Here is a 16,545-nt window from a genome sequence, read left to right as displayed (position 1 = left end):
ATATATATATATATATATATATATATATATATATATACACACAAAACAATTGCAAATATTTTATTGGAAATATAGTATATTATGTGCAATTATCACAGATATTGGGATCTGCATTGAGGAAAGCAGAAAGTGGTTTAAAGCACCCTTCAATAAAAGAAAGTGATTCTTTAACAAAATTAAATTCAGTTTTTATTTAAAAACAAAATAATAATGTGCAAAATAGCAACATGTCCTCAGATCAAAGTATCCACCGCATATTCAATGGGGTATATACTCAGCTAGGATTTTTCAGCCAAAGATGAACTTCCAGCAAGAGCTTTATGTGACGATTTTCAATTTCATAAGGTTCCTTTTACAGCATCGGTGTTGTAATGCAATTTAAATACAATCAGTTAAATAGACTTAAGCATTCATTTGGTTGTTTACACGTAAAAAGAGATGAAAGACCAGGCACCGTCATTAGCAGCAAACTAGAGCAGAAATTCCATTGAAAATCTGGGGTAAAATTAGTTTTAATATTTATAAGTCATGGCGTGGAAAAATATAATTAAATACTGCAATTCTTCTTTGGTCTGATACAAAATTTATGTAGTATCTCAGCCAGGCAGCGAAGATCGATGTTTTTTTAAAGAAATCAGATAACACTTAAAATACTTAAACGCAGCAATTTTGTATGGGATGACGATCGGATCTGACTGACAGAAATTAGGTCAGTGTGCATATACTCCATTATGCCATTGTGAAAAAAAGACTAATATACACATCTTTTAAATATTTAGGTTTAATATCCAGCATATGAAAATAAAAGTCATTTGTTTATTGACAACAACAAAAAGTTTTGTTTTGTTTTATTTAGTGAGAGAAATTCCTGACACTTCATTTTGTTCGGAAATTGAGATGAACATTTTATTACAATAATACACTGACTGAGGGAGGCCTGTGTGTCAGACAGACTCTGTGGCTGAAGTCTTTTGCTTCAGCAGCTGCTCTTTGCGAGTGTTCTGGTAGGCGCTCATGCACTCCTTAAACTTCAGAACCTCAGTCTGACACTTTCTCCAATCCTGATGCTCAGCCATACAGTCCAGCAGTGTGTAGTGCAGCTCAGCACAGCCCGTCTTGGAGATCATCGTGTCCACTGGATCTTCCTCATCTTCACTCCTGCTGCGGTTGTGTGGCGATGAAGGAGGAGCAGATGCCATCCTGTCAGAAAAAAAAAGTAAAAAAAAAAAGTGTGTTTCACAATACAAAACAAAAAACACTGTGCGGTGTTTGCATGTTCTCCCCATGTTGGTGTGGGTTTCCTCCAGGTGCTTCGGTTTCCAAAGACATGTGCCATAGGTGAATTGAATAAACTAAATTGGCTGTAGTGTATATGTATGGATGTTTCCCAATACTGGGTTGCCACTGAAAGGGCATCCGCTGTGTAAAATATAAGCTGGAAAAGTTGTCGGTTCATTCCAGATGAATAAAGGGACTAAGCTGAAGGAAAATTAATAAATGAAACACTGTAAACACACTGTGTTTGTGGGTGTGCATTTGACGTCACAAGCACCATCACCCCAATTTTATCCTCCTTACACTGGCTGCCTGTTAAGTTTCGTATTGAATTTAAAATATTGCTCCTTACCTATAAAGCTTTGAATAATCTAGCTCCTGTTTATCTAACCAACCTTCTGTCTCGCTACAATCCACCTCGCTCTTTAAGATCTCAAAACTCAGGGCTTCTGGTATTACCTAGAATAGCAAAGTCGAGTAAAGGAGGTCGAGCCTTCTCCTTTATGGCTCCTGAACTCTGGAATAGCCTTCCTGATAATGTCCAAGGCTAAGACACACTCTTTCAGTTCAAAACTAGATTAAAGACCTATCTGTTTAGTAAAGCATACACTCAGTGCATCACTTAGCAGTATGATACATGTATGTGCTCCACACAGAATTCTACATCTTGTTTATATACACTATGAACAGCAGCTACGCTAATTATTCCATATATTCCATGTTCACCCTAAGTTTGCACGGGATTCCTCCGGTGCTCCGGTGTCCCCCATAGTCCAAAGACATGTGGTACAGGTAAATTGGGTAGGCTAAATTGTCCGTAGTGTATGAGTGTGAATGAGTGTATGTGGAAGTTTCCCAGACATGCGTTGCTGCTGGAAGGGCATCCGCTGCGTAAAAACGTGCTGGATAAGTTGGCGGTTCATTCCACTGTAGCAACCCCGGATTAATAAAGAAACTAAGCCGAAAAGAAAATGAATGAATGAATGACATATATGCAAATCACATATTTGGCATATAAGATTTTTTTTATATTGCTATTTTTATTTTTTAATACATTACATTTTGTAGTTTATGTTGAAAAAAAACAAGGACAGTTCACAGTTATGTTACATTAACCACATGAGTCACAAAAATGTTCAAATCTATTAGCTGTAATTTATTAAACCTGTCCACTGGTGGCTATTTTGTTATTGACACTTTTATATTTAAGGATGAATACAGCATGCACTCAAAAAATGAAAGATAAGATTATCAGTAGCATAAAATTGTTGTTTGAAATAAATGTTGAATATATGTCAACTTAAATGGAAGCTGATACTGAACTGAAAGTGCAAACGAGTGAGTCTTCAGGCAGTAAAAAGCGGATTAGATATTTTTTCACCAGTCTGTGCAACAAAACTGTAAAATGTGTAATAATTAATTAAACAAACTTGCCTTTGCTATTTCTGAAGATGTCACGAGCTTTCTTCAAGCTCTTATAACTAGCCGTCCGGACACATTTCACATCATGAACAGGAAATGTGTTACATTTTTAAAGGTCCGAGTAAATTTATCAACCCAAGCAACATTAAGAAAGATGTAGTTACAAATGTCAGCCACAAGATGCCAGTGTTGTGTTACACAATTGCAATGATCAAAAGCTTGTTGATTTGATATGGCCATGACTCGTTTAATGAATAAAGTCCATCTACTTTCTAGTAAGTTTCTTATTTGTTGTTGACTGAGACTCTTACTTGCATTAATTTTCTAAACTAATATGGCTCAGCATAAAAAGGAGAAAAACAGACTGTTCACAGACTGCTGAGCTGCTGAATTCGTATTAGATGAGTCCATGTCATTCATTCATTTAATCATTTGTTCATTTGTTCGTTTTCTTGATGGCTAAGTCCCTTTATTAATCTGGGGTCGCCACAGCAGAATGAACCGCCAACTTATCCAGCATATGCTTTTTACGCAGCGTATGCCCTTTCAGCTGCAACCCATCACTTGGAAACATCCATACACTCTCATGCACACACACACACATACGGTCAATTTTAGCTTACCCAATTCACACACCACATGTCTTTGTGGTGGGTAAGCACAGAAAAAAATAAGGCTGTTTTCACATGCATTATTTGGCTCAGAGAGAACAATTCTCCTACCACAGCTATGCTGATGACACTCAGATCTACTTAGCCTTACTATCTAATGATTTCAGCCTCATTGGCACCCTCTGCCGGTGCATTGATGAAATGAACAGTTGGATGTGCCAAAACTTTCTTCAGTTAAACAAAGAAAAAACTGAAGTCATTGCATTTGCGAACAGAGATGAGGGTCTCAAGGTGAATGCGTACCTTGGCTTTAAGTATCAAACAACAAAAAAAAGGTCAAGAGTCTTGGTGTGACTCTGGAGCCAGATATGAATTTCAGTAGTCATGTCAAAGCAGTTAGTAAATCAGCACACTATCATCTCAAAAACACTGCAAGAATCAGATGCTTTGTTTCCAGTGAAGACTTAGAGAAACTTGTTCATGCTTTAATCAGCAGCAGGGTGGATTACTGTAACGGCCTCCTCACTGGTCTTCCCAAAAAGACAGTCAAGACAGTTGCAGCTCATCCAGAACGCTGCGGCCAGGATTCTGACCAGAACCAGGAAATCAGAGCACATCAAACTATATCCTTCGGTCTTCACACTGGCTCCCAGTTCAGAATAGATTTTAAAGTATCACTACTTCTCTATAAATCACTAAATGGCCGAGGACCTCAATATATCACAAATATGACTGAATACAAACCCAACAAATCACTCATATCATTAGGATCAAATAAATTAGAAATTCTAAGACTCTATTCCAAGCAGGGTGAATCCGCCTTCAGCTACTGCACCTCCTCTTGCAGGAATCAGCTTCCAGAAATGATGATAGCAGAATAGCAGATGTGTTCCAACATTAGGCACGTTAAAATCAACTCATCTGTTTAGCTGTGCCTTCACTGAATGAGCACTGTGCTGCGTCCCACAGATCTCACTATTATGTTTTTCTTTTTTTTCCACTCTTTTATAACTCATTTTAACACGTTTTAATCTGTTTTATCAGTTTTAATAATTAAAATAAAATGATTTTATTGATGTTGATTTTATTGATGTTTATGTAAAGCACTTTGCATTACCATTGTGTATGAAATGTGATTGCCTTAAAAATAAACTTGCTTTGCCAAGAAGTGAGAATCGCACAAAATTAGTTACAATATATATTTAAAAAACCTACAAAATGTACTGCGGAAACTTTGGGTTGTGTTCTTTATTATCAAAATTGTGAAAGTTCAACCAACAGAAAAGGGGAAACACTTTACAGTAAGGTTGTATTAGTTAATTAATGCATTTATGTACATGAATAAACGATGAACAATACATTTATTACAGTACTATGTTAGTTAATGAAAATACAAGTGTTCATTGTTCACTTCACAGCGCATTAACTAATGTTAATAAGCATGCATTTTAATATGAATAAATGCTGTACAAGTATTGTTCATAATTAGTTCATGTTAGTAAATACCTTAACTAACCTTTACTAATGAAATCTTGTAACGTGACCAGAAAAGTACACTCAGTTTTACAAGTTAACATCAAAGCAGAATTGTGAATTAAAATAAATGCAGTATTACTGAAACAATCCAATTTAAAATGACCACAAAATAACAGAAGCAGAAAGATAACAATAAATAATCCCACATAATTCACACTTGAGTCACTGTCGCGCTTTACATTAATGTACATTTTTAAGAGGATGAACAGACAATCTCAGGTTTAGCAAAGAAACAATCTTGCTTCGAATCTCCTTAGTTTTCAGTGAGTAGATAACGGGATTTGCGCAGGGTGGGAGAACAGATGACAAAGACAAACACACTGTTCTTACACTCGGGTTTATAATGACTCCAAAAAATCCAAGGCTGAAGATAATCGCAATAGGAAAAAAGTATAGAGACACTAAAATGAGGTGCTCAGTGCATGTGGCCAGAGCCTTAAACCGGCGCTGATTGTTATTCATTCTGAATACAGCATACAGAATAAACATATATGTCAGGAAAATAAAACACAAAGGTACAGCCAAAAAGAGTATAGATAATATAGTGGCAAAGTTCCACTGAGATGTCGTGTCGCTGCAGGCAACTCTTAAAACAGGAGCGTAATCACAAAAATAGCTGTTGACCTGGAGAGAGCCACAGAATGAGAGAGCTGGGATGGATAAAGTGCCGTATAGTGATATACTAAAAGAAAGGAACCAGCTTACACAGATAATATAAGTCATTCTGGTGTTTGTGTTTATGGATTCGTGTCTTAAAGGAAAACAGATGGCAATGAACCGGTCATAAGAGAGAATACACAGGGAAAGTGTCTCTAGCTCTAAAAACGTATAGTAAGTGTACATTTGCACAAGACACAGCTTGAACGGCATAAAATTGTCAAGAACGATGTAAATCTTAATCATGCCAGGCACCAGAGAAGTGCTGAGAATAAGATCAACCACCGCCAGATTACCAACAGCCATGAACTTTGGCACATGCAGACGCTGATCATAGACAATAATGGAGATCAGAAAGACATTGCATATGACTGTGATCACATACAGCACGGTGAGGAACATGACATAGACATTACTGTAAGGCACTGAACTCAATGCGACAATGTAAAATCCTGCAGGCTGTATGAGGGAGCTGTTGATGTTTTGCATTGCTTTATATCCTTTAAGGCCTTCGCTGAGGTGTGCCTTCGCTGCTACAAAACACACATGACAGCTTGTGCTTTACAAATGATCACACAGGCCTTCATTACAGGATGCAACAAGAAAAATAACAATGAAAGATACACTTGTTCCAATGATTGCTGTAGTCATACATACACTGAATGAAAACAGACCACACTGTTGTCTTCGCTGCAGTTTTCGTCTCTGCTTCACATTCTGGGGTCGCTGTGAATCCTGAGTGTTAAACAGAGAACCTATGGGCAATTTATTGTCCACTTTTTCCTCCAGAGGAGTCATTAGACAGGAAAAAAGCACCAACATCTAATAGTCTTCAGAGAAAAGACATTCATTAGCATGTTTAGCTACACCATTGTCAGGTTATTAATAGTGATGCTAATTATCTTACTGTAGGTGTCACTAATTAGTCATTTTGTTTTTTGAGTTGGTGAGAATATTGTACAGCAACGAAATCTCCCAAACGCAAGATCACATTAGACAGAAACTGCTGTAACAACAAAATGAAACGAGAAAAGCTCAAACATATTTAAAACAATAGTCCAGAAAAACAAACGAAAAGCGCTTAGGGGTAACTCAAATTTTGGTCGGTGCTCTTTGGGTAAGGGATTCATCAAAACAACAACAGGAATCAGTCCAAGGCACTCGAAAAATGTGGAAAACTTAAAGGTTCAGGACACCCTGGAGAACTTTTTTTTTTATATATTAACAGATGTGTGTGTGTTGAGCATCAGTTAAGACAATGTTAGCATCTGTCAGCTTTAATTGTGGGGAAAACTGGAGAATTTTGAGCTTTTGTCAGCTAATTTCAGCTTCCGGGTTTAAAATGATTTTTGGGGCGGGATCAAAATCGGCGACGTAGCGCAGTACTGCAAGTGCAATGATGACACGTCGGTTTCTCATTATTATTCATAGCGGAGTTTTCTTATCCTATGAGAAGAGCCGGCTGCTTAATTATTCATGAGAGCACGTGCTTTCCGAAGGCAAGACAGACCTGCCAGTTTCAAGCAAGCTGTGAGACACAGACCAACGGCACGTAGCCGTTCATGAAGGCTCGTATGTGTTTGTTTCCATGATCCACGGGGTTTGTTGCATGGTTTTTCCCCGCGATCCTGTCAGGGCCGATCATCCAGCAAAGCTGTGTGTGTGCTGCAAGCATTTTTGTCGGGGGAGCAGTGCGATAATTGGAGAATGGCGGACGCTGTCTTTCATCAGGAGTTCGTTCACATTCAGACACATCGCCGTGCTGCTGTGTTTGCCTAAATCCTCTATATTACCAGCAGGGCTAATGGTTAAAATAGGCACGTCAGGAGACCTGCTGCACTGAGTCTGCATTCAAGATCTATAATTTAGACCCGGGGATCGAGGGAGAATCCTCATTTATAGTGTTTACATGAACACACTTATCTTTATAATGATATAAATTGTGGTTATGTGTATATGAAATTATGAATAACAAATGTAGAAGGGCATTAAATTCATTTCTTTGCATTTTAACTTTGTGAACTATAAACTCATGCGTCTCCTCACGGTTTGTGTCTCAGTTTGTGAGAGCTAACTGTCATCAACAGTTATTCGCTCCCCTTCTCCCCAGGCCACGCCCACTCCTGCCCGATGCTTGCGGAGCTCCACGCCCATTAATCATGCATCTTTTGAAAAAATTCTGAAGTAGACTTTAACCGAAAGTGGGGGGTGTCATGGCCCTTTAAAAAGCCTTTATTCACATGGCTAAATCTTAAAAAACAAACAAAAAAAAAAACAACGTGTTTCGGCAAGAGTCTGCCTTCATCAGGGTAAGCTGCTGTCACACTGGGCTTTTCCTCCCATAGACTTCCATTCATACGCACAAGAATGCATCAGATCAGAAACGCAGGGTCATGCGTTAAGTTTCGCAGGTTGCTGCGGTGCAAAGTTCAAGCTTGCTGAACTCTGACCTGCGAAATCGCATCACTAGACTGCGTGAGACCAATCGAGGATGAAAACATGACCTCTCTGGACAAAAATGTAAAATATAGAGCAATCGCTGGCTTTTTTAAATGTCTAATCATCTTGGTTAATCCCGCCCCTTTTCGCAGCACAAACTCTAGTGTGACAATAGCTTAACAGTGATCAGGTGCGTCGAGTCTACAGTCACACCACAAAACCTAAATTAAACACAATGGTAAAATAAAATGAGTCTTAAAATTCTGGATTTGGAGGCTTTCTACCACGAATGAATGGATGCGGTCTGTTGTTGGACTGATGTTTCTCCAGAGATGTCTGATAATAAAGTTGAATTAACTTTAGACTCATTTTATTTTACCATTGTGTTTAATTTAGGTTTTGTGTATCAGCAAAAGACTATCGTTTCCCAAGCTCTGCTTACCATTCAGTCCATCTGCCAACTTTTTGAGAGACCTCAGGGGAAGATTGAGCTTTTCCTATGTATACTTTAGCACACCAAAACATAATTTCCAAAGAGGTTCAGTACCTAATTGTTATTTTTATTGTATGTTAATTTGTATTATTTTTATATTTATATAGATATTTGTAGTCTCTTTTAGAGTATTAGGGTCAGTGTGAGGGCTTTGTGGGGCCTAATTGAGGGCTGCAGGGCTAGCATTAGGGGGCCAATGTTTTGCCAATGAGCAAACTGTCTAATAATAATAATAATATTAATCTTTAAATAATTATTTAAATAATAATAATCTTTAAATATTCATAATCATTCAATAATCATTAATTCGGTTAAACATTCTGAATGGACTTTTAGTGCAAGTCTTTTTAATGATGAAATAATGCAATTAATGTATAATGTGTTTAGTGGAGGGGTAGTGGAGGAGAGAAGGGGGTTCACTATTGCTCTTAATATCTTGGTTCTAAATAGTTTACTTCTGCTTTTTAGATGGAGAATTATTATTATTTTTAATTATCATAAAGCCTGCTTTTGTAAATAGGGAAGAGTGGGGACAGTTGCAACACTTTTTGCACTTCAGTTTTTCAAAGACTAAATTTTAATATAATAAACCCACATCTATCAGACACCCAGCCACATTGTCATAATATGTGTGCATATGATATGTATGAAATATGCAGAATTTAAACTTGAACAGACAAAGTCAAATGGTGCAACTGACCCCAAGCATGGGGACAGTTGCAACAAGACATATAAAATATGTAATAAAATAATAAAATTCTAAAACATCAGGTTGGATTTTATTGCTATTTGTTATGTTAAACAGACTAAATGTAAATGAGTTATGTTTAAATGTTGCAACTGTCCCAACTCTGTCAACCATGATTAAACTTTCTATGCTAGGAGACAATAGGTTTAAGATATATATACTTATTTTAATCCAAGAAAAAGTTATTTAAAATATGCAAAATAATAATATTTCATAAAAACAAATTAGACAGTATGAAAACATTTCTGAACATAATAAAAAAACGTTTTATTTATTTATTAATTAATTAAAAAAAATTTTTTTACCTCAAAATTAGTTTTATACTGAAGCAATGGTCACATATGGCTGATTTCTTTCAGATTAAAGTAGGGCCTAAATAATGCTGCAACCATCCCCACTCACCCCTACTCCTGAATTCAGTCTTATCAGAAAAAAATAAAACATTCTTACAACCCGTTAAGAGAAATATTAGCCTGTCTTTTGCCCTGACATGTTCATTTTTGGTTGTGTCAGCCCTGAATTTTCCTTGTTTTTTGACCATCTTCATATAGACAAATTACCAACCTACATCCCACATGAAGTCACACGGGTTCCCAGTTGCAAAAAGAGACCGGTTGCAATAGTAAACATGTCGTGTTGTGCAGTAGGATGCCAAATTCAAAAGTCCAAAAATAGAAAACGTAACTTTTACCATACATCACACTGCTTTAATGCAGACTGCAGACGTCTTTGGCTAAAATTAAGGTCAAGTTGGTTTTATATGCACACATTCATTCAGTGACCACTTGTGAAACACTCCCTATATTGTTTACCACAGCACTTTGAATATCCGGTCTGAAATAACCTGCAAGTGTGACTTGAAAACAACATTAACACTGTTTATTTGACTGTGAACAATGTTGTACTTTGATAGTCATTGGCTGCTAGTATGATTTAGCTATTTAGAGTTTGCATATAATTTTATGAAATTATACATAACTTTTATGAAATTCTATTATTAAGGAGAACGTCCGAATGTGCGAATATAATACCAACTTTACCTTTATGTGTAAGTTCACATACCCTGCTGTACAGGTGTAGTTTGCTATCAGAAAGCAGTCGTTTTGCTTGTTGATGATTAATTCAGGCCTTCTACAGTTCCGTCTTCTTTCCTTGTCTTTGGTTTGGCAGAACCTCGGTTTTTAGCACTACATAATTTTAAATCTGGTAATCATGGAACATTATTTCTTGCACATGACCACACAGAACAACATTGTAGACATCCACTTGTAGGCCTTTAACTTCTCTCTTGTTAAAACACTTGAGATTGTATATTTGGGACTGGATGCTTGGCCATTTCGTCTTATCCAATATCTGTTAGGAGGGTGCTATCGCAAATGGACCTGTCAGACGAACACTGCTTACTTTAACGGTAATCTTGCTGAATCACTGTGCTTATCACTGGGTGACAAGCTGTTATAATATGCTGAAAGCAAATAATATATATAATATGTAATCAATATATATTATTTCTAAGACAACAACAAACTCTGTAGTGCATCAGATGTCATTTCCTCGTTGTAATTGCTAGCGCTCCAGTTTTGTTTCTGCCACTTCGCCGCACGCACATCCTAAACATTTACAAACATGGTAATTCGTCTATCTTCATTGAATTTGCTGCTGTCGATCCTTGCTAGTTTGATTTCAATAATAAAACTAAAGTTTAGCTGCAATAATACTCTCTGCTGTTTACTGTGTAACAGTAAAATTTTATGTTGCCAATATGTTTCAGACAGCTAAAGAACAGTAGATCAGGGGTTTTCAAACTTTTTAATCTCAGGGACCCCCAAATATGATGATTATTTGCAGGGGACCCCTTTGCCTAAGGTTTAAAGAAATTTATGTATTATTACAGAAAGTATAAATACGTAAACTAAAATTCTGTACAACAAAAAGACATTATAATTCATATTTCACAGGCATGCAAAATGGTATTGTTCTTAAACTATTTATTAGTTGGCAACTCACTATAGCCAGAATGATTGTCGAAATTTTATATTTCATAAAATAAAAAAAACAACAACAAAATATTTACATTAACTGAACAAGATAGCTTTTCAAAATAAGGCAACGGTAGATCAAAAGTTAAACCTAGACATTTGTAATTTCTGTAGTTTTTTCCCCTGTCTTGTATTTATGGAAAACTGCAACATATTTACATGGAACTGGGTACCTTTTGTAATTAAGGCACTGCTTAATTGCTGCTATATTTTCATTAAGTGAAAAAGGAACCTTCTTTCACAGCATTATAATGTGACAAGTTAAACCTGAAGAACAGCATTTGCATTACAAACACAATCAAACCAGTTTGAATCATTCACTGATTCAAAACTCCTAATGGGACGGATGAGCTTGATGGCTTCTACATAGTTTGTCATAACGTGGCTTCATTTTAGTGAGAGCCAGACGCATGTCACTTTCAACCTCCAGACGGGCTCTGTGCTTTGACTGAAGTACTTTTAGTGCTGAAAATCCAGCTTCACACAAATAAGTTGTGGCAAAAGGTAAAAGACATTTTATTGCCTTCTCTGACAACATAGGGTAGTCCTCTCTCACAGACATCCAAAACTCTGATAGAGGAAGAGATGGGAACCTTGTTTTTCTCCCACCATCATTTGACAAGTCAATCAGTTGCTCCTTGGCTGCCAGATCCAGATAAGTGCCAACCCCTGGTGCAAACGGGTCCCTGACAAAGTCAAGGTGGTTATTGTTCAAATCAGGGAAATACTGTTTAAAATAGCCCTGAAGATGTGACAGGTGAGACTGAATTATGGGTGTTATGTTGTCTGCAGTGGTGGAGATGCGCTCCTGGTTGTAGAGAGGAAACATTTCTGTTACTCCTTCTTCCAGTTTGCTTTCCCACAGTGACAATTTTTGCGTGAATGCACGCACCTTGTCTTGTGCGTTCAGTATGTGAACATTGTGCCCTTGCATGCTCTGATTGAGGAAACTAAGATGCTGGAAAAAATCTGCCATGCATGACAACTTCAGTATCCAAGTGTCATCTTCAAAACATTTGGCAAGTTCTAGGTTTTCATCGGAGAGAAACTCTCTCAGCTCTTTGCGTAGCGCGTACACGCGACTTAACACGGCGCCGCGGGAAAGCCAGCGCACCTCTGAGTGGAGCAGCAAACCCTCGTAATCTGCACCCATTTCTTTGCAGAGTAAACGGAAGAGTCTGTGTTTCAATGGGCGCGATTTTACATAGTTCACAGTTCTTATTACATCCTTCAACACTTGATGCAAGTCATCTTCAATGCGCTTGGCCACGAGAGCCTCACGGTGAAGCATGCAGTGTGTGCCAACGACGTTGGGAGCTTTCTCTTTGATCAGAGTCACGACGCCGCTGTGCTTCCCGGTCATAGCGGCAGCACCGTCAGTACACACTCCAATACACCGAGACCAGTCTACAGAATTGTCCGTCATGAACTGATCCATCATATTACATATGTCCTGACCTGTGGTTCTGCCTTCAAGGGGTTTACAGAAGAGAAGTTCCTCAATAAATGTGTCCTTACCGAGAAAACGCACGTAGACCATTAGCTGCGCTTGATTTGCTATATCAGTACTTTCGTCCAACTGCAGTGAAAAGTATTCACTGGCTTGCAGCTGTTCTAAAAGTTGTGACGAAATATCATCGGCCATCTCACTTATGCGTCTGCCTACTGTGTTATCTGACAAAGGCACACAATCTATCTTCCGTGCCGCTTCCTCTCCAAATAACTCTTTGACGATGTCTTTGGTAGCTGATAATAGCAATGCTTCGCCTACTGTGTGCGGCTTCTTAGCACGCGCGATGTGAAGTGATGCCAAATATGACGCTTTTAAACACCTCTCAGGGACTGATGCTTGCTGCCGAAAAAGACTGGCCTGCCGGGCCAAACACAACTCCTGATGTTTGAAATAGTCTGTCGATTTTTCTGCCTCATTGGGATGTTTTTGCTGTAGATGACGTTTGACCTTGGATGGTTTCATGCATTCATTGGAGAGAATCTCTTGACAAAGAACACACTGGGGTCTATCGACTCCCTGCTTTAAAGTACAGGTAAAACCAAACGCAATGTAAGATTTGTCATATTTTCTGCTTTTTGCCTTAGCATTCGCCAAGTCAGATTTGCATAAGTTGCTTGCAGGAGCGGGGTTCTTTAAAAATCTTTCCATCATCTGTAGCTACTGCACAGCCGCTAATTGCTCCATTCAACTGTAACGTTACGTTATGCAAAATGTTAAAGAGCGCAAAGGATTTCGGGATAAACTCATTGCAATTAATAATAAACTTATATAAATACTAAAACTAAATATAGATTATTAATTTAGTCATTAATAATTTTAGAATTGGAAATATTTTTTTTATATTATTTAAAAAAATAATATGTTTTGTTTCTGCCAAGTTTTCGCGGACCCCCTAGCGCCCTCTCGCGGCCCACTGGGGGTCCGCGGACCCCAGTTTGAAAACCCCTGCAGTAGATAGATGCAAATATAACACCATCTGTACACTTTGTAGACAAAAAGCTACCGACTTCCATGACAAACAAAGTAGATACATTAAAAACAATGTAGTTATTACAAATTAAGTCTTTTATTTCTTTGTATAATAATAAATAATGACAATTCCTTCCCATTTTGTAGATAGAGAATATTGCGCTGTAAATATTCACATTCTTTAATCATTGATATATTATTTATGAACTTTGAGAGAGAGAGAACAAAAACTATAGATGCATGATGTGACATTTTACACCTTCTGAAGCACACAGAGATGTTGCATGATAGAAAATACAAAGTTGTGCTTATGACGAAATGATGCAAATAAAGGCATACCAGTTTTTAAAAAAGTTAGCAATACATTTGTTTTATTTAAAACATTCGAATGCATTTTTATATGAACACCAAGTAATACCAAAACCTTTAAAGCAGTATTACAAATATTCTCATGAATAATCTCAGCTCTTTACACATTAGCCACAATTATGTAATACATTATTGTGCACTTTTGAGAGGATGAATAGAGAGTCTCTGCGGTAACAAAAAATACACCCTGCTTCGAATCTCCTTGGTTTTCAGTGAGTAGAGGATAGGATTCACACAAGGTGTGAGGAGAGATGTCATAGATAAACACACTGATCTTACGTTAGAGTTTATAATATACCCAAATAACCCAAGACTGAAGATAATCACAATGGGAAAAAAGAATAGGGCCACTAATATGAGGTGCTCAGTGCATGTGGCCAGTGCTTTAAAGCGGCTCTGGTTATTCTTCATTCTGAAAACAGCATACAGTATACCCGCGTATGTGAGGAAAATAAAAGCAAATGGTATAATAACAAAAAGTATATTTGAGGCAGTGCCAAAGTTAAACTGAGATGCCGTGTCGCTGCAGGCAACTCTTAAAACAGGAGCGTAATCACAAAAATAGCTGTTGACCTGGAGAGAGCCACAGAATGAGAGAGCTGGGATGGATAAAGTGCCGTATAGTGATATACTAAAAGAAAGGAACCAGCTTACACAGATAATATAAGTCATTCTGGTGTTTGTGTTTATGGATTCGTGTCTTAAAGGAAAACAGATGGCAATGAACCGGTCATAAGAGAGAATACACAGGGAAAGTGTCTCTAGCTCTAAAAACGTATAGTAAGTGTACATTTGCACAAGACACAGCTTGAACGGCATAAAATTGTCAAGAACGATGTAAATCTTAATCATGCCAGGCACCAGAGAAGTGCTGAGAATAAGATCAACCACAGCCAGATTACCAACAGCCATGAACTTTGGCACATGCAGACGCTGATCATAGACAATAATGGACATCAGAAAGACATTGCATATGACTGTGATCACATACAGCACGGTGAGGAACATGACATAGACATTACTGTAAGGCACTGAACTCAATGCGACAATGTAAAATCCTGCAGGCTGTATGATGGAGCTGTTTTGACCAGAACTGATGGCGTTTTGCATTGCTTTCCTCTTTATACAATCTTCTTAGCAGTGTGTGTTGCTTTCACTGCTAGAGAAACCTGCGAGAAACATTCACAAACACCCAACGCTGTACAAATCTATTCTTTTATCACACAGGCCTTTATCACAGGATGCAACAAGAAAAATAACAATGAAAGATACACTTAATATGTTACAATGATTGCTGTGGTCATACACTGAATGAAAACAGACCACACTGCTGTCTTCTCTGCAGTTTTCACCTCTGCTTCACAGTCTGGGGTCGCTGTGAATCCTGAGTGTTAAACAGAGAATCTATGGGCAATATATTGTCCACTTTGTCCTCCAGAGGAGTCATTAGAAAAGAAACAACAATAACAACTGTAACTCTTCAGAGAACACATTCATTAGCATGTTTAGCTACACTAATGTGAGATTACTGATGATCACTAATTATGTGTTTCGGTTAATTTCTTTTGGTTAATTTTGTAACAGTAAGCACAACAACAACAAAATCTCCCGAAGGGATAAATCAAGGTCACATTACAGAGGTAAAATCAAATATATGAATAAAGCTAAACAATCTAAAATGAACTCATCCTTTTGATTTATTTTGTAAGAAGCTAAATTATCATTTGCATTTGTTTATTTCAAGAGTTCACACTTAGATACTGTTTGACAACTTGTTAGCAAGTTAGCAGGTTTGGCATGCTGTCCCAGGAGAGAACCCTGAGCTCGGAGATAGTTGAGTCCAGGGCTCCCGCCAGGTCCATAAAGCATGTGAGGGGAGTACAAGGTCAGGTTTTCTCGAGAGCTCCCCTCGGCAAAAGAGGAAAGGAGGAGAAGGGGTGGATGGGGGGTTTCTTCGGAAAACGAAGATAGGGGTGTAGATCTTAGCTAGGTTATTTATAGTGAGTTTGGATCGATCCGATTAGCTAGCTAATGAGCGTAGATGAGTGGCCAGCTGCAGTCAATCACATCACGTGCTCCTCTCGAAATTAGTTTGTGAAACTTCATATAGAAAAACATGTCTTTTTGATTCAAGAAGGTCCATACTGACTCCAAAGGCAGATACTGATAAGATCAGGGCCTGGTATTTGGACTTTGGGGGTTTTATGATGTGGTCACATGTTGATTGGTCAGTTTGAATGTCCCAGCATTTGGGCTTTAGTCACATGGTCAAGAAAGATACAAAATAGGTGGTAAACTTGGGCTCTGGCTCTTTTCCTGGCCTGTCTTTTCCTGCTCTGCTCCTCTCCTCCTCTGGAGTCTATCTTCTCTGACTCTACTGCAATCAGGCTAACTTCTGGGCCTGCTCTCTTTGTCTCTCTCTCCCTCCCTCTGTGTCTCTCCTTCTACCTCTGGTAACTTTAATTTTACATTTA

At 37.9% G+C, this 16,545-nt stretch overlaps 4 protein-coding genes across 7 annotated transcripts in view; all 4 read right to left on the bottom strand.

The window, feature by feature from the left end:
• Positions 1-45: 45 nt before the first annotated feature.
• LOC147842157 (uncharacterized) lies at positions 46-2,779 on the bottom strand. 2 transcript variants are annotated; one of them, XR_015501386.1, is made up of 3 exons: positions 2,710-2,779; positions 294-1,200; positions 46-232 (listed from the first exon to the last, which is right to left on the bottom strand). XR_015501386.1 is itself a non-coding variant. In XM_087271151.1 (2 exons), exon 2 carries the CDS (start codon positions 1,197-1,199, stop codon positions 945-947), a length of 255 nt encoding a protein of 84 aa, XP_087127277.1. In that variant the 5' UTR covers position 1,200; positions 2,710-2,779; the 3' UTR covers positions 766-944. The 2 variants fall into 2 exon arrangements, 1 of the variants encoding a protein (XP_087127277.1); XM_087271151.1 differs by lacking the exon at positions 46-232 and having other exon boundaries at positions 766-1,200.
• A 2,245-nt stretch (positions 2,780-5,024) lies between these two features.
• On the bottom strand, positions 5,025-5,990 carry or41a3 (odorant receptor, family 41, subfamily A, member 3). The gene is given in 1 exon segment (NM_001128569.1): positions 5,025-5,990. A coding segment is annotated over 1 exon segment (966 nt).
• A 7,789-nt stretch (positions 5,991-13,779) lies between these two features.
• Positions 13,780-16,545, bottom strand: part of LOC147842155 (uncharacterized) — an 80,057-nt gene continuing 77,291 nt past the window's right edge. Inside the window, exons 8-9 of one of the 3 annotated variants that reach the window (XM_087271138.1) lie at positions 15,395-15,455; positions 13,780-15,240 (exon numbers count right to left, since the gene is read on the bottom strand). Coding sequence is in view for 2 of the 3 variants with exons in the window: in XM_087271136.1 (XP_087127262.1) it covers positions 15,476-15,503 (28 nt within the window). In the remaining variant the exon portion in view is untranslated. Of the gene's footprint in view, positions 15,504-16,545 lie in introns of all 3 variants that reach the window. The other 2 variants (XM_087271136.1, XM_087271137.1) reach the window with 2 other exon arrangements.
• On the bottom strand, positions 14,201-15,181 carry or41a1 (odorant receptor, family 41, subfamily A, member 1). The gene is given in 1 exon segment (NM_001128407.1): positions 14,201-15,181. A coding segment is annotated over 1 exon segment (981 nt).

Source organism: Danio rerio, chromosome 10, assembly GCF_052040795.2.
Source record: "Danio rerio strain M-AB ecotype USA chromosome 10, GRCz13ab, whole genome shotgun sequence".
NCBI classification, from domain to species: Eukaryota; Metazoa; Chordata; class Actinopteri; order Cypriniformes; family Danionidae; genus Danio; species Danio rerio.
The sequence above is the reverse complement of the archived record's forward strand: the minus strand, read 5'-3'. Positions and strand labels throughout refer to the sequence as shown.

Excerpts from the sequence above, each read along its gene's own strand:
- LOC147842157 (XM_087271151.1), bottom strand. The coding sequence starts at position 1,199 with ATGGCATCTGCTCCTCCTTCATCGCCACACAACCGCAGCAGGAGTGAA.